The sequence below is a fragment of the Mesitornis unicolor genome, unplaced genomic scaffold (genome assembly GCF_000695765.1).
Source record: "Mesitornis unicolor isolate BGI_N332 unplaced genomic scaffold, ASM69576v1 scaffold17160, whole genome shotgun sequence".
Lineage (NCBI taxonomy): Eukaryota > Metazoa > Chordata > Aves > Mesitornithiformes > Mesitornithidae > Mesitornis > Mesitornis unicolor.
This window is the reverse complement of record NW_010157753.1, coordinates 21848-44544: the sequence shown is the minus strand read 5'-3', so window position 1 is coordinate 44544 and position 22697 is coordinate 21848. Positions and strand designations below refer to the sequence as shown.

The 22697-nt window shown below is 42.7% G+C and overlaps 1 protein-coding gene across 1 annotated transcript; it reads right to left on the bottom strand.

Moving 5' to 3' along the window:
• Positions 1–336: 336 nt before the first annotated feature.
• Positions 337–20945, bottom strand: JADE3 (jade family PHD finger 3; the record flags this gene model as incomplete). The annotated part of the gene is made up of 8 exons (XM_010181281.1): positions 337–1229; positions 2736–2853; positions 6933–7406; positions 7850–7966; positions 13500–13667; positions 16252–16463; positions 18719–18909; positions 20788–20945. Coding segments are annotated over 8 exons (2331 nt in total), but the record flags the coding sequence as incomplete, so codon positions are not given.
• Positions 20946–22697: the final 1752 nt, after the last annotated feature.

The window sequence follows — 22697 nt, the reverse complement described above, 5'->3', positions numbered from 1 at the left end:
AGCACGTGGCCTCGCGCCTAAGGCGGCAGTGGGGAAGCAGTTTCCTGGATTTACCGAAGATGAACCGCTTCGCGCTCTCCCAGATGTTACCCTCTAATAAAACACACTGGTTTCCACAGCAAACAGCGCAGCGCAACAGCGCAGCTGACCTTGCGAAGGCTGCAAGCCAATTCACAGTTGAATAAAACTACTCTGATTTCTCTCCCCTCCCCCCATCCCCTACTGCAACTCTTCCCAGCGTAGGTCCTGGACTATTTTTGGGAACCTTTTGATGCTGAGCTTTGCACTGGTACACTGGAACACATAAAGGCGGAGTTACCCCGTGGGGGCTTCTAATCACCTTTGTACCGAACTGTGAGAAATCATATTCTTTTTGTTTCTATTGTGACAATCTCTTCCAAAGTCCTTACTCGGGCTTTCTCTCTCTGAGCTACTTCGTCTTAACCTCACTTGTTCCTTGTTTTCATCGCTTTCTGCTTCAGAGTCACTCAGCTCTAAGTCGGGACAGTACCCGTCGTTGTCCTGGTAGGGAGCACCTTCGAGCGTCTGCTTGCTCCACAAGCGATCTTTAGCCGCAAGTCTTCTCGTTGGCTTTTCACAGCACCGCAGATCTTCCGTGGTCCTCACCAGGCTGTTGGTAGCCTCTTTAAAGGACCGGCTAAAATGTTCTATGGTGGATTTTCGGAAACCGCTCTGGCTGGCCAGGTGAGCTGTGAGCACGGACTCTTGTTCGTAGGGGGTCTGGCTGGAGCTGTCCCTCTGGCTCACGTCTCCGGCCCTGCCCAGCAGACCATTGGACTTGGCTGCCAGCCTGGAGTTCTCCTGCTGCAGCCGCCCGTTCCCGATGGAAGACTGCCCATGCAAAGCAGCCTGCAGCGCCAAGGGTTTCCCGGACAGCTGGCCCCGGTGAAACTCCGGCATCTGCATGGGGCCACAATCCTTCGCCTCGCCCCGAGGCTTGCCGATCCCCGCCAGCAACCCATTACTTCTGCTTTCATGCTGGTACCTGGAGTAAGATTTCGCTTTAATTTCAAATGGTTCCTTTGACATCGGCATGCTCCGCTTGCTGTAAACAGTGCTGCTGTTGTCGGGAGAAAGCGGTCTGTTGCCAGGCTTCAGCGAGTTATTTTTGCAGTCTCCTAGTGCTGATTTGGGCATTTTTAACTTCAGGGTGATCCTGGGAGGTGGGTAGAACAGTGTGTTCTCTAGTGCACTTGTCAGGGTATGGCCTACAGGAGAAAGACACAAGGGGATGGAAGAAAAAAGGGTTTTTTAGAAAAGAGGGTAATTGTTCTGTTATCTGTAACAAGTTTCATAGCCCATAAGAAGGTCACTCAACAGTAAGAAGCATTTGCAGACAATTAGTGTGAAATTATTTTAGGACATTAGAGAGAAGTCAGGATAAAGAAAACTGTTCCAAATTATCCACCGTTTCAGAATTTAGGTAAGCATTTTAGCATTTCCATTAAAAACAACAATGTGCCCTTTTTACAGGGCTTTAAGCCAGTCAACTGAACCAGTTTTGAGATATGACTGAAGTAGTTCCAAAGCAGCCATAAAAAAGGTTTATGTTCAGTTTTGGATGGAGAAAAAACAATGCTTCAAACTGAGTTTTAATTTGGACTTAGTTCAACTCTCTGCTTTGCACTATAAAATTCTCTAGGCTTTAGCAGGCTTTTCACCCCAGTATATTAGTCTTTATGATATTATACGCATACAGCGCCATTGCGCAGTAGCTATCAGGCTATTCTAATAAGTGTTAAAAAAGCACTTGTACTTGTAAAGACATAAAATAAATTTAGTAGACATTTCTAATAAAGTGCATTTACACAAAATCCAAGTGCCTTAGAGTAGTAGTGCTTCCACAAAGTACTAGTCTGATCCAAAACAGTTTAAAAAAAACACCTTTTCAGTACTAACGAAACCTATCCATGTTTCAGGGGTAGAGAAAAGAAGGACAAAGACTTATCTCTAAATTGATCATGAAAAACATAATATGCAACTTGAAAGAACAGAGAGATCTTAATTTCACATCGAAGAAATAGCTGCTTTCACTATCAAAAAAAAAAGTAATTACACTGTAATATTTCCTCTTCCTCTTTCCAAATGTTGCGTTCCTTATTTCAAGACAGTCGCAATAAAAGCGAAGGGCAGAGTGGGTTTTGGTGCAGCAACATTCCTAAGCAGTTCCTGTTCACTATTAAAACCCAGAGTGCTTCAACTCTTTCTGAAGGGAGGCGAGTAACTGCAGATGGCAGGCTGAGAAATGCCTCTTCCTGCTGTTTATCAAGCATGCAAGGCAGCACAAGAACAGCAGTGATTCCTATCAGTCCCTCTGCTTTTTTTTGCCTGGAAGGAAGCAGCTAGAGACAGCGAGCAAAAAACCTCCTCAGCTGGAGAAGCGAGCAGCAGCACAGGGCTTGCTGTGGGGAAAGAGAGTCATAAAACATCACCCGAGGAAGCGAAAGCCCACAGATCACTACCAGCTCGTTTCTGCTACCTGGATGCCACAGTAATTGATAAGTAGTAGGCATGTACCAGAAACGGCTATAAAATAAAGAAATAAGTAAATATTTTTTAAGAGATTAAAGCGTTTTGTGTATGTTGCGTACTTAAAGAAAGTTTTTAAAGGTGGATTTACAATGTTAAAAACACTAAGCAGGAGCATAAAAAGAATGCGTTTTTTAGTTTAAATGCAGATAGAAATTGTAAATATTTTACATTTATGTGATTACCTGCAGCAATTTCCTGATTAATGAGCTGGACTTGCAAGTTGAAGACCTGTTCGTGTACTTTACTGTGAGACAACTTCAGTTTCTCTCTCCTGCTTACCATGTAGCAGAGATTTCTTACCTATGGAGAAATAACAGACTTAATAGGCAACAGGACCATATATCCTGACATAGTTTTAAAAAGTGCATCGACAACAGAATTAAAACAACTTTATATGCAAAATCCCTTGGCAAAGTTCTTGTGAATATTACTGAACAAACATAACTATGAAGTAAAAAAATAACCCAGAATTTTTTAAATTGCCAATTTAATGAATGCCTTGAATATTTTCTGCAAGACAGCAGAATATATTTTCATCTATAGGAACAGTGAGGGAACACAAAATTCCAGTCAAAAGAAAAGTAAATTTCTAAGTCTTGCTTGTCTGTAAGCCTGCTTCCACTACGTACGATGCCAGGGACGTTACTGCAGGCAGTACCGGATTCTCCCAGAATTTCCCTGCAAAGTGTTTCATGGAATGATTTTTAAGAGCTAAACTATGTTTGTTTCCACTAAAATTATTGCAACATTATAAAGTAATACTTTTTACAAAGCCACCCAAGAGAGCCAGGCTGTTTAAACCAAAGCTAACACGTATTTCACCTCTAAAAGATCACTCTGGCTTCTTGTGCAATGCCCACATTTTGGCTGACCCATTTAGCAGGTTATTTTCTGACTCCATTGCACTGGGTCATGAAGTCCAACAGGCAAAGTGCAAAGGTCGTGCACACGGGCCAAGGCAATCTCCAGTATCAATACAGGCTGGGGGATGAAGGGACTGAGAGCAGCCCTGCAGAGAAGGACTTGGGGTTACTGCTGGATGAGAAGCTGGACATGAGCTGGCAAATATGCACTTGCAGCCCAGAAGGCCAACCATATCCTGGGCTGCATCACAAGAAGTGTGGCCAGCAGGGCGAGGGAGGTGATTCTGCCCCTCTGCTCTGCTCTGGTGAGACCCCACTGTGTTCAGCTCTAGGGTCCCCAGCACAAGACATGGACCTGTTGGATTGGGTCCAGAGAAGGGCCACAAAAATCATCAGAGGGCTGGAACACCTCTTGTGTGAAGACAGGCTGAGGGTTTTGGGGTTGTTCAGCCTGGAGAAGAGAAGGCTTCAGGGAGACTTTATTGCAGCCTTTAATTTTATGAAAGGGAATTAAAAGAAAGACAGAGAGAAACCAGGCCCTGTAGTGACAGGACAAGGGGCAACGGTTTAAAACTGAAAGAGGGTAGGTTTAGACTGGGCATAAGGAAGACACTTTTTACAATAAGTGGTGAGACACTGGAACAGGTTCCCCAGAGAAGTTTGTGCATGCCTCATGCCTGGAAGTGTTCAAGGCCAGGTTGGACGGGGCTTTGAGCAACCTGGTCTAGTAAGAGGTGTCCCTGCCCACGGTGAAGGTCCCTTCCATTTTGTGATACCACAGTTTTATGGCTCAGTTCCACATAATTCTACTTTCACTATTTGTTTAACTGCAGTATTTCCACCTAATGTAATGAGAACAAAAAGAGGCACTGAAAGATTTTGATAAACACTTAAAAGAGCTTTCAGAACACAGAAACAGCATAGGGGCCAGTTGAAAGATATTTGCCAAACATACTTCTCCCAGCACTCAACTCCATCTGTTCAGAACTGGAACCTCTCTCCTCAGAAAGGAACTTCCAAGATTCTCAAATTTATTTTCACCCCAAGGCATAACCAAGCAGAAAAGTCTCGTGGCACAGGAAGTTCAGAAACTTTTGAGAAAGCTGTTTCAAAGTACGAAGTATAGAATCACAAAATGATTTAGATTGGAAAAGACGACTGCCAACTCCACCACTAAACCACATCCCTAAGCACCACAACTGCTCGTCTTTTAAATACATCTGGGGATGGTGACTCAATCACTTCCCTGGGCAGCTTGTTCCAATGCTTGACAACCCTTTCAGTGAATACATTTTTCACATACCCAATCTAAACCTTCCCTGGCACAACTTGAGGCCATTTTCTCTTGTCCTATCACTTGTTAATTGGGAGAAGAGACCAGCACCCACCTCACTACGCCCTCCTTTCAGGAAGTTGTAGAGAGCAATAAGGTCTCCCTCCCCTGAGACTCCTCTTCTCCAGGCTAAACAACCCCAGCTCCCTTCAGCTGCTTCTCATAAGACTTGTGCTCCAGACGCCTCACCAGCTTCATTGCCCTCCTCTGGACATGCTCCAGCACCTCGATGTCCTTCTTGTAGTGAGGGGCCCAAAACTGAACACTGTGTTCATGGTGCGGCCTCATCAATGCCAAGTACAGGGGAAGGATCACCTCCCTACTCCTGCTGGCCACACTGTTCCTTGATGCAGGCCAGGATGCCATTGGCCTTCTTGGCCACCTGGGCACAGTGCTGGCTCATGCTTAGCCAGCTGTCAACAAACACCCCCAGGTCTTTCTCCGCTGAGTAGCTTTCCAGCCACTCTTCCCCAAGCCTGTAATGCTGCATGGGGTTGTTATGTACCTCCACTCAAAACAAGTAAATAAATTTTAACAAAATTTGGTGCAAATCAACCACCTGTCAAGCAAAAAGAAAAAGCCTAAAATGGTTTCTTGAACTAAAAATACCCCAAACAACCAAAATCCAAACCTTCTATTTGAGCCACGTTATGGATTTATTTTTTTAAATAAGGATCCACATCCTAAATGCTCGTGAAAAATGAGATCTGAGCTTGATTATTACTAGATCCAAGACAACAGTTAGACTGACAAATCTCATCTCCAACACTCATCTCCCTGTATTTTCATGCTTTTCTCACTCCGATACTGTTCTCCCTTTTCTTACAACACTATTTTATCTCTTCTGTTTTTCCTTCCCTTCTTCTCCAATGTCTCATCTCCATATCACATTTAGCACACATACTTTGTGTTATTAAGTTTTGTTTTACATTCTCTACCTAACTCTAAGCACTTTAAAAGCGCAGGTGCTCACTCACCATGAGGCCAACCTAACGGGCAGCCTCCAAGTGGTAACAAGCCTGGCTTCCTCCCCCATCAGCTGCTGGAAAAAGGCACTATGTCTGCCTTCCTAATAAATTCCTGCTCTGAATTTTGCTGGAGGACACCATCTTTTCCACCTACCAGCTAGATGGCAATCTGATAAGAGCCCAGCTAGCTACTCATAAACAGATAAGCTCCTTCTCCTCTTTCTCAGTCAAGCCACAAGCAGTGGTAGACACAGGGGGTTATTTTCAGACCACTAACGAACCATAGTATCTAAGGCAGATACATGCAGTGAAAGCATCTAGGTCAAGAGAGCACCAAGCGATTCAGCCTGCCCACCACCTGGGACCAGCAGACACCAGCGTGCTGCTGAGGAAGAGATAAGAGTCCTGAATCAGATGGCATGGGAAGCGGTATCAGTAGAGGCCAGCATTCTTCTTCTGTGTGTGCAGAGCCAAAAAGTAATCACAGAAGTTAACTATCTAGGGCTTCACTTACCTGCCTTCAAATGATGAGGGTAAGAAGCTCTGCTTCTCTGTTTTTAGGGTTCTCCAAAAGCTTCATGCATACTCGCCAAAAAATACTTACTACTTTACCTAGGCACACTGATTTTTCCAAAGCCAGAATGGCTAATATTTACCATTCCACTGTAATAATGACAAAATGCCTTTTAACTACCAATCCAGAGACCCTCCATCCCCAGGGCAGAAGGTGGGAGATAAGAATTTGTTATGCCCACCCCATTCCTTTGCTGTTTGCATTTACTTTCATTTAATAAAAGCAACATATTTTGTTACTGAATCTGTATCGCTAGCCACTAATACAACCATTTCAAAGAAATAAATTTACTCTATTATTTTTAATATTTACTCAATTCAAGTTGAAAACAAAGAGTCAATTAGCAAATATGTCCACTGCGCATAGAAACATGCATCTTAAAATGCATAAAGAAATAACCTCTAAGCAAGTCAGGAAGTGCCCCTTTCACGTTGGATCTCTCAGACTGAGGAGAGTTCCTGCAAGTCTCTGCAGCAGGTAATGCAGCATATCAAAAAACTGGAGTTGAAGGCCTTTTTTTTCCTTAATATTTTAAAAATCATGTCCCTGTGCTTGCCCAATTCCCACTTTTGTCCATAAACAAAGACAGACATTGCTCACCTGCAAATAATTTTTCAAAACTCTGTAAGTTTAATTCTTACCCTCTCTAGGTCCTGCCTCAAATGCATGAACATCCTCATGCGAGTATGAATGCTATCTTCTTTTGGCTGCACTAAGCCATTTTCTTCATCCTCCTTGGGAGGAAACAACGGTTTGTTAAAGTTACTTTTTCGCTTTAATTTCCAGTAATTGTAGATGAAGTCTACAGCAAGTTTAGGAAGGCCCAGTTCTGCTGCAACGTCCTCCACTTTAACTAGTGAGTAAAACTCTTCTTCCAGCTCTCGCAGTTTCTGGGCTCGCAAACTGGTTTTCTCGCTCTCCGTCTGCTTCTGGTCTGACATGCTCTTGGGGTGCTCATCAACATCAGGCAGTGAATTCTGTTTGTTCTTGCTGTGCTTTAGACAATACGACTTGAACTTTACTTCATCCCCATCATCCAGGATAGTCTTCATCTCTAAGCTATGCTCAAAGGCACAGGTGACATGAAAGGCAGTGATGCAGCTTTTCACAGAGCACTACAGACAAAATAAACAAAAAACCCCTCAATTGCTAACAGTAGCAACAAAACAGAAAAAAAAGGACAGAATTATCTTAATTACATGAAAATCCATCCCTACAAAAACGTATTTCCTAAGCACTCTTAAAAATATCTGTTGATGTCTTTGACTTTGGTATCACCCAATTTAGTATCTTGTTTGTGAACAGTGTTCAACGGAAGGATCCTTCTGTTGATCTCTGACCCCCGTTAGTGGCAGTCCTTACACATCTCAACCTTGCTCAAAAGGAGACATCTCAGACTAACTCCTAAATCTCAGTGCTACTGAACTAATTTGAGAGCAAATGAAGCTATGAAGAAGTAGGCATTGTAAAGCGTCTCTGAACAGAGGAAGAACAAAATGCAAAACTGAAATTGCCCTTCTCACACAGACTCAAGAGTCACCGCAGGACAAGTACGTACCTGAATGCAAGCACCAGTTTTCAGTTTGCATAAACTACACACTAGGGCCCATCGACTTGGTGGGATGTGAGACACCTTTGTGATTGGCTCCATCCTTTCTGGGCAAGCAATACTGACCTGTAAACAACAAACACGGCATGGAAAGCAGTTATCAAGGCAATAAAAACAAGCTCTCCTTTAATACCAGAAGAAGAAATACGACCATACGTTTACCTCACTGCAATATGTCCATGTGGTCATACTTCTTAGCAAGGGATCCTAAAGGATCCCACATGAAAACAATACTGTGGAATACTACTAACTTAACCTGGTGGCTAAATGCTGCAGTTTTTCAAAGCATTTGAGGCATCTACAGCACGCCTTGTTATGAACCGGTTAAGAAACTGCAGTAAGCGATGCTTAAGTTTCTTTCCTTCCCATTCTGTTGTTTGTTTGTTTGTTTTTCTGTGCTGCCTTAACAGGTCTAACTTAATAAGCACCAAAATACAAGCTACTCAGAACAAAACAGGAACACTTACTCATACTTACCTGAGAGGATCCTCCTTTAACATCCACACATCTGCTACAACAGCTACTTCTGCCAGCTCACAACTTGGGGCAGAAGCAGATCTATCAGTCAGCAGCCAGCGAAAGCCTTGCTTCCCAGCTCTGCCTCTCCACTGAGCGCTCCCAATGCAAGAGGTGATTCTAATACACTTGCCTAACTACGGATGGGATCAGGTATAACCCGAGAAAGAATACAACAAACTTCTCTTACTGCAAAGCACGGTATATTCTCTTGTGCCAGTTTTCACATACTTAATCTGCATGATCCATTTGTCTCTGGTAGACCAGATTATGGATACTAATACTAAAAGAAAGAAAAAGATCAGATAAACACAGGATACCTTTTCCTATTCTTTGTCATACTGATGTCCACATATCCATTGTGACAGAAGATGCTCAGCTGCCTGTTGTCCTTACTGGGAAACAAGGACTGTCCTCCATAACTGGGACACCAAGAGAGACAGAAAGTGTCTCTGTACAATCCCTGAGCCACTCCTGACAGACAGGTCTTATCCAAGGCAGAATCAAAAAGTTGGCCAGCTCTGAACGATCAACAAGTATAAGTATGGCACATCTCACGGAAATCTTCTGCCATAACTCTTTTGTCCCAAGAATGCCAGTCTCCAACAGCTTGGGTTTTGATGTCTACACAGCACCTCTTGAATTTAGCAGTTATGTGCTTTGCAGGGCTACCTGCCTGAAGCAGAAACACAATGCTGGATCTAGCTAGGAAGATCTCCACATTTTCCATGAACAATTCACCTGACCAGAGCAGACCTCTATTTCCAGTGGTGGGACAGGGGCCTCCTCTCAACGAAGTCAGATCTAAGGATTTGAAGAAAGGAAGTTCCTAGGTGATTCTCTGTGGCATTGTGAGGCCAGAATAAAGCTGATTCCTTACGAAAGCAGTCAAGGCTAAGATTTGAACAGCAATTTTTATTATTCTAGAAAAGTTAAAAAGCATTATGAGACAGTAATTTTCACAGATTAGCTTAATAATAAGACTCTCCAAGGGAAACCCAGGTTAGATGAATTAGTTTAACATGTGGTAGCTAAACTGTTGACTTTACAAGAACCAGTAGCTTAAGCTGAATTTCCTAGCTTACCTTTTTGGGTACATCAACAATCACTTGATGCACATATTAATTTTAAAACCTGCTTAATCGTTGAGGAGGAAAGGCTTTGCTTCAGCAGACCTCCTCTGTGAGTAAAACTTATCCAAAGATAGCAGGGCTAAGTTGACCAAGTCTGAAAGACATAGTTCCTACACTCAAACGGAGTATTTTTGCTACTTTCTCCTTATCATTGCATTGTTCTGAGGATCATGAAAGCAGAAAGAAAAGACAGCTTTGCAAGAGATTACTTGGGTCATCATTTCCACATTATTTTCCAATTTGATCTGTTGTAGCCTCCCTATAAATTGGTGGCAAGGGGACAAAGCTGCCTGTGAAATGCTTGAATGGTTCCACAAAACCATGTCCAGCACTCAAACATCATTAAATGTAGCTTTTTCACTTCCAAAATGAAAGAGCCTTGCAATGTAATTTGATCTTGCTCAAAACAGATCTGGTTACAAGTTGCACGGATAATTCTGAAACAATACTGTACAAAGATTGACTACAGTTCTTGCCCCAGTCACCGCTACACTAGGAGGCAAGACTTCCTTTGGGCATTAAGGGATTATATCGATTTGTCGAGTTGTCTGTATCCCTTTCAAAAGGAAACCCGAAGTGAATTTTTCTGGAGACTAACACCAGCTTTCCGCCACACTTCCCAGCAGGGGCTGGGAATGAACACAGACCTTCTCCCTGTCCCTCTCTGCCCCTTTTAATGCTCTCCCTGCTCCTTCCCCAGAGGCGACGCATAGGTCAGGAAACATTTCTGTTGGAAATACTGTCCATTCATTCAGCTTGTAATGCTGCCTGTTTACATTACCCCACTTTGTAAAAGCACAAGGAGGCGCTTACAGAGTCAGGTGCGGTTTATTTATGCTGGCCTCACGCCGCCTGCATGTTTCTGATATTCAAAGAGAGGAGTCAAGGCAAAGTCTGTTTGAACTTTGCTGCTCACAAGGAATGCTCCTATGAAGACAGGCTGAGAGAGTTGGGGTTGTTCAGCCTGGAGAAGAGAAGGCTTCGGGTGGACCTTATAGCGACCTTCCAATACCTGAAAGGTTCCTATAAGAAATCTGGAGAAGAGCTGTTTTCACTGGGGCATGTAGCGATAGGATGAGGGGTAATGGTTTTAAACTAGAAAAGGGTAGATTTAGGTTGGATATCAGGAAAAAGCTCTTCAATATGAGGGTGGTAGATCACTGGAACAGGTTGCCCAGAGAGGTGGTGGAGGCCCCATCCTTGGAGATACTGCAGGTCAGGCTTGATGGGGCTCTGAGCAACCTGATCTGGTAACATTGTCCCTGCTCACTGCAGGGGGGTTGGACTGGATGATCTTTAAAGGTCCCTTCCAACCCAATACAGTCTATGATTCTATGAATCCAGAGAGCAGAGAGGCCAACCTTTTCATGCCCCCAAACCTCCTATAGCCCAAGGCAGAAGTGATCCATCTGCCATACCACGTAGCTGTTCTCTCTGTTATTTCTTCACCTTGTACCAGGTTACATTTTGACTGCTGTATTCTGAAGACATTTTAAGAGTGGCAGAGGGTGAAGCCAATGGGCTGTTGAAGCCCCTTCTCTGCGACTGTCAGGCACATGAGCTGCCAGCTCGGTCGTCACCCTGCTGTCCTCTGCTCCACTGCTCCCCTGCCACCAGCAGCTGCCAAGCGTGCAATGATCTGCACTGGTGGCTGGGAAGGGCACCCAGTGGCTGGAGCACGGCTGCTCACAACAGCAGCTAAGGACAGTCAGTTTGATACCCTTCCAGATGTAGCAGGGAAAATAACTTTCTGCTTCAGCTAACACCACGTTGATTAAACGAGGATATAACTGTAATGGGTTATCTCAGGCAGAGAAGGGCCTTGAATTTCAAAACACTCAGTGTAAGTTTTCTGGTCTTAGCATTTCTTTTTTTTTTTAAAAAAAGAACATCTTTTAAGAAAACATGTAAGAGACCGCACATTTACACTAAAAGACAAATAAAGGCAGAAGAATAAAAGGATGTACACCAACCACAAGTACACTTTGGAAAGTAAAAACCTTCAAATGACCCGATCACAGTCAAGTGAGGGTCAAGAAAACCTCTGACAGCATTAGCTCACAAGGAAAAGAGGGAAGAATAAAACATTTTCAGATAGTGCTGAGAGAGCTAAAGGAAAAGACCTGGTACAACTGCCTGTAGCAATGCTAGCCTATAACTGGTGGTGACTCATGAAGTTCCTCTTTGAACCTTTTACCACAAGGCACAGACAAGTTTATGGTTCATTCCTCTCTGCATTCTGCCTTGTTCCATTTTGTTAAGGCCACAAGAGGAAATGGCAGTGACTTCATTATTAATCGGTTTCTTTTTGGCGAGTTCCAGCATGCTACTATCTTGGGGAGAAGAAAAATCCCTAAAGTATCCATCCCCAAGTCTTCAAACTCTGGGCCTTCCTTGTCCCCAACAGCACGTAAGGCCACACTGACTGCAGAAAGGAACTGACCCACCATTTTAGCAGATATTCCCAAAGGTTTCTCTGGCTTCTCCAGTGACTGAATCATTTTACAAGTGACAGCACAGGACACCAAAAAGAGAATGGATACAAGAGGCATTCCCCATCCCTACTGGCAGATGTCACCTCCTCACTAGAACTGCACACTTGGCATTGATGTGGAGGAGAGGAGGTGCCTGAGGTCTGGAGTCACCAACTGGGCTGTGGGAACAGCCGGATTCGAGCTTTGTACCTGGGTGCTCCCCCAGCAGACTCTCTCTCTGAGCCAGAGGGAGGTGGGCAGGCAGTGGGTGCTCCCTGTCCTGCCATCACCTGCTTCCCAAACCTGCTGGTTCCTCTTCTGCTGGAGAAAGCATCAAGGCAACCACATGCAGAAAGGACACCTTAGGAAAACCAGTCTGCTCAGAGCCAGGAGAGCTTCCAGCCAAGACACTTTGTAAGTACAGGAGGTGGAGTCAGGCGTTTTTTAATTTTTACAGTTTTGAAAGAAATTATTTTTTTTTCTCAACTCCTCTCTCCTTAAAGGTGGAAGAGATGCCAGGAACTACAAGCAGGCCTGAAAGTAAAAGTGCAACTGCAAATATAACCGCCTTGAAAAGCAGATACATGCCTGAGACAGAGCTAGGAATTACACATTGCATCTGGTTGCTATGGTAAAAGAAATAATACACAGAATCTTAGAATCTTCCTCAAAGTTTTGCAAACGTGAGACCTGGCTGCGCTTGGGAGCAGAAGGTTCAGAAAATAAGACTTCCACTCCCTAATGACACAGTGCCAACAGATCTGGCTACTGCGTCACATTAAACCACCCCCGTAACGGAAAGGAAACAGAAATATTACAAATACAAAGTTAGCACAAACCCCACCTATACACAAATGAACATTCTGATTTACAGAATTATCATGCAATGCTAAGCTTGATCTAAACAGAGGAAGAAGTGGAAAGCTTCATTATAAAACTCTTCATATATGTACACACAGTTATAGCAAAACAGCCTTTACTTATAAAATATAACATAAAAGATAAAAAGCCTCATCTCCCCACCATACAGAAAAATTTTAGTTCAAAAAAACCTCAACTACAAATCTTAGAATCCATCCTATAGAAATGAAAAGTGAGAGAGTGGATGTATTCGTGCAAATTATACACCTAACTGAGCACAGAAATCCACCTGAAAGTAAGAGACAATGAAGCTGCAGTTGTAGAGCGAACACCAGCTGACATCCGTAACCCCTTCCAGCAGGTCACTCGATACCGTAACGACATCGAGAAATGACTGCTGAGTAAATGGAGGGAACAAAGTGATTAATTAATGGAACATAAGCTGGAGTCTCTCCCAGCCCTCCCAGACTGCAGACTCATCAGAATGAAGCTCAGTATTAAGCCAGACAGATACCTTAAATCATGAGAACATAAAAAGGCAGAGAAGAGAATGAAGAGGAGGAGGATAGAGAGGAGTCTATGACACAAAAGAAGGAGGCAGAAATTAAGTTTTACCTCTGGAATCCAGAGAGCACAGCTCACGTGTGCCCACTTGGTCCCTGTCCTGGTGGCTTTCATGGCACCTCCTCTTTTGGGACACAGGAGGCACTGAGGATGAATTCCCAGGACGCAGGTGCGACACAGCCAGCTCCCTTCGGGTACTTTCAAGATTCCATAGCAGGCCTTGGAGGAAAAACAGGTGTGGAGGTCACTGCACTGATAGGATTTCACACACAAGTATGAACACTCATATGGACCATGGCTTTCAAGTATTAAAGGCACAGTTTGGCCTTCTCTTAATCCTTCTCTAATTTTTTACCTTAAAAAGAGGCAAGTGATCAGAGAGATAAACAGCCTCTAAAGCAAAGTCTTTTTATGCTGGTTTCTTATTAAAATGTGTGCTAGTATTATTTGTTTATCGTGTAAAACATACCTGTTGTGACTGCACACCACCACTGGTGTTAAGAACCTTTGTCTTTGCTTTTAGTGCCTTAAATTTCTGAGGCAAAAAACACAGACATTTCTTTAAATTAGCTTCTGCATCTAATCTCTTTTTTAAATTGTAATTTCCTACCACTAATAACTTTACACTCAAACATAATTCTATTTAAAGTGAAGGGATATGAGCTGTTTGACTGAGGACCGTTTCCTGCAACAATAAACTACCTTTGTGGTTACAGTTCTGCAAATTTTTTGTTACTTTAAACATAATATTGCAACAAAAATTACAGCATATACTGAAATTGTGAGGTGCTGGGTTTTCTGCATATTTCCCAAGTATTTTGCACTTAACCTCTCAGAAAATGAGAAACTTCTTAAATGTTGCAAGGTTTGAAAATTAAAAACAAGAAAAAAAGTAGTCTGGTTTCTGCTTCAAATTCCTAGTAGTTCTTAACACCTATCAACACGTGTATCTAGATATATCCTGCTGCACATACATACATATTAAAGCTGAGTGTATCTGAAACCATTGGCAGCCACCAAGGTCTAATTCCGCTCAACTGCTCCAAATAAAAGCTTTACCAAAAGGGTGGCTTTCCGAGGAAATCCCACCATTCCTAACCCTGTCTCCAGGATCAGTAATACTGAAAGCCTCAGCAGAACAGGATCACTAGTTGGTACCGGCCTTTCAGATTCAAATCTAGTATAAAATTCCCACACTTGCCTTCCCAGGCTTCTGATTATAAGATCTCAGTATTTAATATGAAGTGATATCAAAAACATTGCACATTTATGTCAGGCTTGTTGAGAGGGGGACTTTCCTGAACTAAATTCTGCAGGACTGACTAACCCAAACTCTATTTCGATGTGGCAACTGTTGTAAAGAAACAACAGGGGGAGCTGTAATCTAAATTTTACAAGTGATTTTTTTTCTCTCATGTGGCACATACCCAGCAGCATTCTTTCTGTTACTAAAGCAGAAGCAGCATTACACCTAAGATCACATTTAGGGGGTTGGAAATGGACTGAAACTATTTTCTAATCCGACTGATGAGTGGAGGAGGCCTAGACTACTAAACCAGTAACTTCACAATGTGTTTGAGCCAGCATAAGAGCACATGGTAAAGGTGGAAATCTCTTGCACTCCTCCCCCTCACCCCTAAACTATGTGATGACAAACAGACCTGAAGCTACTTGGTGAACCAGGGTCAATCCAGATTAAAAATCAAACTATTTTTGCTCCTGCAGTTAGGACTAGCTCTAGTCCAGACACGTTCCCCAGTTTGTTTCGGGCACGTCTAGCATGAGCAAGAGTCAGGTGCAAGGAGGCAACAGGCCACCACAGCTGAAGCTCAGCTGTCAGCAGGCAACCACGAGCCACTGACTTTTGAATCACGACTTCGGAGCAGGCCCAAGCAAGGGCTGAGGCAGGCGGCCCAGCTGCCGGCCGTGTTCCTGTCACTGGCCACGTTACCGGCACTCGGGCTCACGCGGCTGCTTCATGCGGTGATTCAGATGAGGAAAGCGGCCGGGCTGGGAGCCAGCCCACTGCGAGAAGGGAGATGAGAGGTCCTTTTTCAGACAGATGCACTTTCTGAGTATTACTTGCAGTCAGTCCAAAAATACATTTTTTAAAAAAACCTTCTTAGTCTCTTTTCAATTTATAGCAAAAACGTCTTCCAGAACAGGACGCACAGAAACCACGGGATTCATATCCCGTTTTTGATTATAAGGATACCTCTGCCTGTCTGTGCTGAGCACAGTCGGTGTAAGAGTCTTGGCTACATCTGAAACACTATAAATGTGAGCAACATTCAGACTGAGAGCACGGTTATTGCAGGTGCTTATACCTTCTAAAAAAGATCAGTCTGTTCAAGTGCCTCCATGTGGTTTCAGATGGCTAAATTTGGACAGCCAGTGCCTGGCTAATTAACCACTCAGTCAAGGAGGAAAAACCTCAGTCCTGAAACAAATGATCTTCAGATTTTTCCCATATAGGGCAAGCCAGCACTTCCTGCCCTGCTTATCTTCAAAATCAGGTTTAATAATAAAGGAATTGTTTATGGTCACAGAGTACGTACTTGCAAGTTCCAAGAATACACTTTGTGTTCCTATTAAGACTGTAGAAGTCCACATATTTACCATGCTAGGCCACTTAATCTATGGTAACTGACAGGGTACAAAAATTCACCTTAGTATTGTACCACCCTTCATACCTAGAAAATCACAAAGCCCTCCAATTAGCATTTCATACCAGTTCAAATTCCACCCTTGCCAAGGTAAACTAAGACCACAGGACAGCGTCAACATTTCTGCAGGCACTAACCTGATGGACGCAGATATTACACTTGTCACAAAACACCATGTCATTCCCATCTTCGCTGTCAGGGGACCGGCACACATCACAGATGACATCTTCATCATATTCAATACCCAATCCTTCTTCGGTCTCAATGGCATGGTTCATGTTCTCATGACAGTGCCGTTCCAGCACTTCAATTGTCTTTTCCATTGTGTTTTCATCCAGGGGCCCACAGCCTGCAACAAATAGGGAAGGGGAGTTAGAGGACAATCAGGTGCCCCTGACCAAGACCAAGATGCAGGAGGAGCGAAGGATGATTTCTAGGAACACAGTGTCTTCTCTCCCATCATGTATACTGAAAATAAAATAAAAATAGAAAGCCTTTTTCACTTACTGGCTAATTGTAGCATTATTTTATAAATACAAGTAGAACTACTGCTGGAGCACAAGTTTAAGTTGTACATAAAACACAAGACTGCACTTTGAAAAACACACTACAGCATAAAAGGCAGACAGCAGTTTCTGTAACTCCTAGCTGCTCCCATACAACCCTCTCTCCACCTCCCATCAGTTTAAAAAACACTGATGACATCCAAAAATTACACACTATGTTCTTCTGAGGACTAACTCCCTAGGAAATAAAACTTAACAAGAACACTTTAGATCTTACAAAGGTACAGAAGTTGCCACCACGCAGTATGCTACTTGAGTGATCAGCACGATGGATATGAAAAGTGCTTTTATTGTTTTGTTGTTGTTTTTTCAGCAAAGTAGTAGATAAATACACTGTTGGCAATCTATGCTATCTGTTCGCTTGAACATTACTCATGCGATATACACTCACCACTAATCAAACCCACCATAAGCAGAACCACTTAAAAAGGATTTGCTATGAGACTGGTCCTCAGCGTGCAGCTTCAGGACACAACATTGTGTAAGAAACACTACGATGTTCACAACTACAAGAAATCTCCAAACTGCATCCTCTCAAAATCCTCAATCAAAAATGCTGCTGCTGCTCCCTGTATTTACTCAGACCTTCAAAGGTTGGGATGTTCATGTAATATTAATATATCAGAGGCTAACATTTTAACTGCTGGACTATGCACAAGAATACAGCTACTAATTCTGATTCCTTGTTGCAACTATAAACAGGGAGATGGAAAAGATAAACAACTGCTGATACAAAGTGCCTTCTGCTATTCAACTGCTCTCTCCAATTCCTGAATATTTTCTGACTCCCTGAATTAAAAGAATGACAGAATCATTCAGGTGGGAAGGGACCTTCAGAGGGCTCCAGCCTAATCCCTGGCTCTAAGCAGAGTCAGCAGGGAATCCAGACAAGGTTGTTGCTCAAGAGATATTTCTAGTTAGGTCTGGAAAATGCCCACAGATGGAGATCTGCTCCCCAGAAAAGCCTTGGTTTTGCTAACAGCATCCCTGCACACCTGGGAAGCTTGTCCTTGCTTCTACCTCTTACATACACCCTTTGGCACGGGAACTCAGTGATGAGTTCCCTCCTTCAAGCCGGTCTCCTGACACATCTACTTGTTTTCCTGAACGTCTGGGTGGATCTTTCCTGTGCTTGGAGGAGACCGTCTACTTTAAGTCCTGCTCACTCTCTTCAGCAGTTCCACTCTTCAGAGCTGCCTCCTAGATCCCACCTACCAGTTACCCAAACTAAGTACAAACCTGCTTTCCTCAAGTCCAGGACCAGAAGGCTACTTCCTTTCCTCACTCCCCTCAGGATCTCAGCCACTACTATTTCATAGCTACTACAGCCAGTACCACCATTGATTACCACATCCCTATAGGCTCTTTTCCTTGTCTGTGAACAGCAAATCCAGGAGATGTCAGTTATCTCCCCCTTTTGCCCACCTGTCCCTCCTAAAGGACCTGCAATCATCCATGGAAGGCGGCCAGCCACACAGGCTACTCCACCACAACTCAGTTATTCCAGTGATAATTTCAAGATTATTTTCCATAGCTCACCCCTCCTCATAGCCCTCTATACCCACAACTTGCATGGAAAGAAAGAAAGTTTACTTAGCTGATTTTAAATGGGCTAACATGTGTGAAACTTAATTACTCTGTTAAAAACCCAGCATGCAAGCTTCTCAGAACTCTGAATTTGTAGCAGTAATATGTTCAAGTTTAAGAAATGGAAACATCTGCTTTTCCTACACAAAATGTTTAACCTTTGAAGTCCTAAAATTAATTCCACCTGGTGTGGGCTTTTTCTCTCCTGTCTCAGTCTGCAGAAGTTGCACACGATTTTGGATGTGAAGAAGTTGTTAGGCACAACAGGTAAAACATAAAACATCAACAGATCGAGCAAATCACTATTTTAAGCACTTTTACCTCCTGTTTTTCTTAGCATTTCCATTCAATTCTCATCCAGCAATCCTTGAGAGCTCTCACACAACGAACTACAACTCAAATGGCAGAAATTAACTGCTGCTTTTAAAATCAGAATGTGCTGGGAAATTACCCATTTCCGTAAGCTCTTCATTTAGCTCCTGAAGCCAAAAGATGTCCATGTCATCCAAGTCATAGCGACACATCGATTCTGCCAGTTCCAAAATGTTGATGTACCCTGGTTCTGTGGGCTCTTGGCTGGAACAGTGGATGTATTTCCTGGGTCTCGTATACAGTACTTCTTTCACCTTTTCCGCTACAACCCTAGAGTAAAAGTAAAAAAGAAATAGAGAGTTACAGCTTTTTAAGGCCCATCCTTGAAAGACATGAAATACTTGCTGTAAGTGCGAAGAAACCCAGTGTTACACAGATTTTAAACTAGCCAGTAAGCGTAGCCAGGGTAGGGAGACAGGATTCTGTAAATGTCATTTCTTCACACAAAATGTGCTAAGGTTTGCTACGTATACAGAATCCTTTTTAAAATGTAAGCCTGTGCATATGATTTTCAATGTAACAAATGCTACTAGCGCGATGATGCAAGTGTTTGTGAAACCCACAGAACGTATTATGCACAAACCCCCCTACAATCTTGGTTCTATATTCTTCTTAAATGATAGATGGAAATCTTGCCAACTGATTTCTTGAAAATACCAGCTTTTTCACAAAAGCTTAATTTATTCAACTGCAGTGTGCATGTGTGTGTGTGTGGAGAAACGCTTGCTCTTCATTTGGGATAAACAGTCTACCCTCGTTTTGTAAATGACACTTTATCCATGTTATAAATGTATTATTTTTGTTATGTAAAAACCATTCTGATGCCAAGCAAAAATGTAAAGGGGAAAAACCAGCTAAAAAACGTCCAGGAAGCAAGGGAGAAAAATATTGGTGTTTTCAATCTTTCAATTATTTCAGGAGATAAAACTCAGCGTTTGATCAGTAAGCTATCCGATGGGAATGGAAAGACTGACCCTAGCTAGATAAAGTCACCCTTTCTCTGAATTCAATGCAAGAGGCCCTGCATGTGAAAGGAAGCCAGGGAGATACTGAATGGAACAGTGCCATGCATGAGCAGCTCTGCATGCTTTCTGGAGCTAACCCTCCACAGGACAAGGAGAAAAGAAAAGCTAAGGGAAATAAGGCAAGGGAAGTAAAGAAGGAGCAGGCAGCAGTCAAACAGTACCCCACATAATTCTTGCTGGACAACCTGGGTTGTCAATGTCAGCACAGTGGACTTCTGCCATTCTGCTTCTCCCTTCACCTTTTTCATTTTTTCCTCTTGTTCTCTTGTGAGCTTTTCTTTTCTCTGGTCCAGCCAAATCTATAGCAATTTTTTCCCTCTAATGTAATACTACTGGTATGAGATGAAATATATTTATGTTTAATAACTTGGTACTGACAATAGCCTCAGTGGAAATTAAATTATGCTGGCATCAGCACTTTCACTGGACAATTCATTTATCTTCGTCTTGAAGACCATGCTGGCAATAACATTTCTATGTTGAAACACACTCTGTTTCCACCAGGAAGGGTTGCAGGACTGAAGTGTTATGTTTTCCTAGTCTAAGCACAGTGTGAGAGAACACAAGGCTATTTATCTGTCTCCTGAAACCGAGATCCCTTAAATTCTGTAATGTCAAGCAGTTATTTGTGGCACGAGAAGGCAGAAATGGTTAAAGCTTTGTCAGTAATAACCAAAATTAAATCATATGAACAAGTGAGTAGCTTTAACAGCTATCAGTTAACTACTGTGTGTCTACTGCTCAGTATCATCATGCTTTAGAGGGAAGCCGACCGTGTAAGATCTGGGTTTATTTTTAAGTTATTAAATTTGCCATACTCAAATGAAAAAAACCAGTTTTTAATCCATAGCACTGTGTGACTCAGGAAAAAAGATCCATTTTTAAACACAAAACATAGATATTACAACAGTGTACAGACAGAACCAGATCTGGACTGAAGTGCCACAGAAATGTTTCCCAAATTGGTGTTTGATGGTTTAAGAACATGCCTGAAGGCTGCTGCATTGGAGATTTAAATATAACAACACAGAAAAGTTGACTGCAGTTAGACAACCTGTTTTTGAGAGACCATCTTCTCTAAGTTAACGTTCTGTGCACGTGATCTGCATCTGATCACCATTACCTGAGAGAAGGTTGTGGAATAGTTTCTGGACTGGCTGGAACTTGAACCCCTTTCTCCCATTCTTGTTTCCATGTGTCCGCAAAGATATAATATTCATCAGGGTTGACATGGTGAGAATCTGGTAGTTTCATGGCACTAATGAGATCCTTGCGGAACACCTGCAAGAAACACCAGAGAAAAGAACGGCTTGAGAAGGAGTGTTGTGCTGAAGGAAGGAGGAGGTATTTTTCTTAAACTACGCTGAAATGATGCATATACCTTGATAACTTTTTTTAAAGAGTACCAACGCAGACAACTCAATTTGAAATTGCCTAGATTATGAATTCTCAGTGTAGCAGGTGCAGAATGACAAGAAGTTTACGCTAGCTCAAAACCATGCTGCTGCCTGAAGGCTAATCAGAAGGAAGAAGGCTGTTATAGGCAACGAGGGAGAGGGGAAAAAGAGGCCTGCATTTGATTTAAGACTCCTCACCGCATCACTTTCAAACAGCTTATTTTACTTGGCAGTCTGTGGGCTTTACCCCAACTTAGATACACAGTAGTATATCCTTTGCTTTCAGTCAGTTTAGCTACTTTAAACTGTCATATCCATTACGGGCGACAAAGAGTTGCCATGGTGAAATCGATGTATAGGCACTTGTTCATTTATTAAAACCACTTGAAGCTGTACTGCTCGGGATCTCCAGGATCAAAGCTGAGCAGCTGCCTCTGCTGAAACACAAGACCCGTGCTGCTCTGGGCCTGAACCCCAGCGATGCAGGCACAACACCACAATCCCACCTCAGCATTCTTTAGCAAACCTGCACAATGAAACGTGCCATCGGGAAACAAAGCAACTCCATTTGTGACAAAGCTCCAGCCACAGCATTCAAAAGGATTAAGATTTTACGAGCATGCAAACACGATTATCAGCCATCTCAAAATGATGAGATGTCAAAGTCTGTCAAGTAGAGGTGCGTACAATTTTTAAAAAGGGCATATCCACCCTTTGTGGGGTTTTTTTCCCTCCACTGCTACACTGCACCAGTTGAACATTCGTGAAAGCAAAACAGTGACCGTGGCTTGGTGCTAGGGAGACATCACAACTAATTAACTGTATTATCATAACAAGAAATCTAATCCTCAAAGGGCAATAAAATGGAACGGAAAATATCCCTGCAATAAGCTGTGGCAGGTTGAACTCTCTTCTTACTAATTCAGTTTTATAGCCAGAAGAGTAATAAAATATCTTAAGAGCCAAGTATCTTCGTGTACCCTTTTCAATTTGACAGCACCAGACCGGTTATGCCTACTGCAAAAATTCTCAGCTGTTCCTGGAAATCATCAAGTAAACATTATTAAAAAAGGCTCTATGCTAAAAACAGGTCTTGAAATGGACTGCTGGTGACCTGGAACATCGGTGCTACTTCATTATGTCCTACAACTGCATCTCACATGGGATGTCAGGAGAGCAAGCTGACCGAGGGAACTCAAAATCACAGACTCAAGGCGCTCTCATTGGCTACCGACGTTTTATCTGCTTAGGTTCAGAGCAGACTGTTCACTGTTATCTTCTGTGTAAAACTTCTCGGGTATCTAACAGGCCTGTAGTAAAATCTGAATGACAAGAGTGAAAGTATTAAGACTGCAAGCATCATTTTTTTTCCAAGTAGTATCAGTACACACACACACACACACAAAAAAAAAAAGTAAAATTATTTACGCCACTTAAAAGGCATTTTCATTTCCCGCGTTACAGGTACAGAACCAGGATGATGAGAAACACTACCATGGCACAATCCCAAAGAAATCCAGAAGGAAAAAATAATCCAATAAATCAGAAGTGCAATGACTGGTTTAATTATCAGAAAAGATATTCCTCAAACTTCATCTGAGGTAAGTGCTTTACAAACTACCTTTTAAGCCACTGA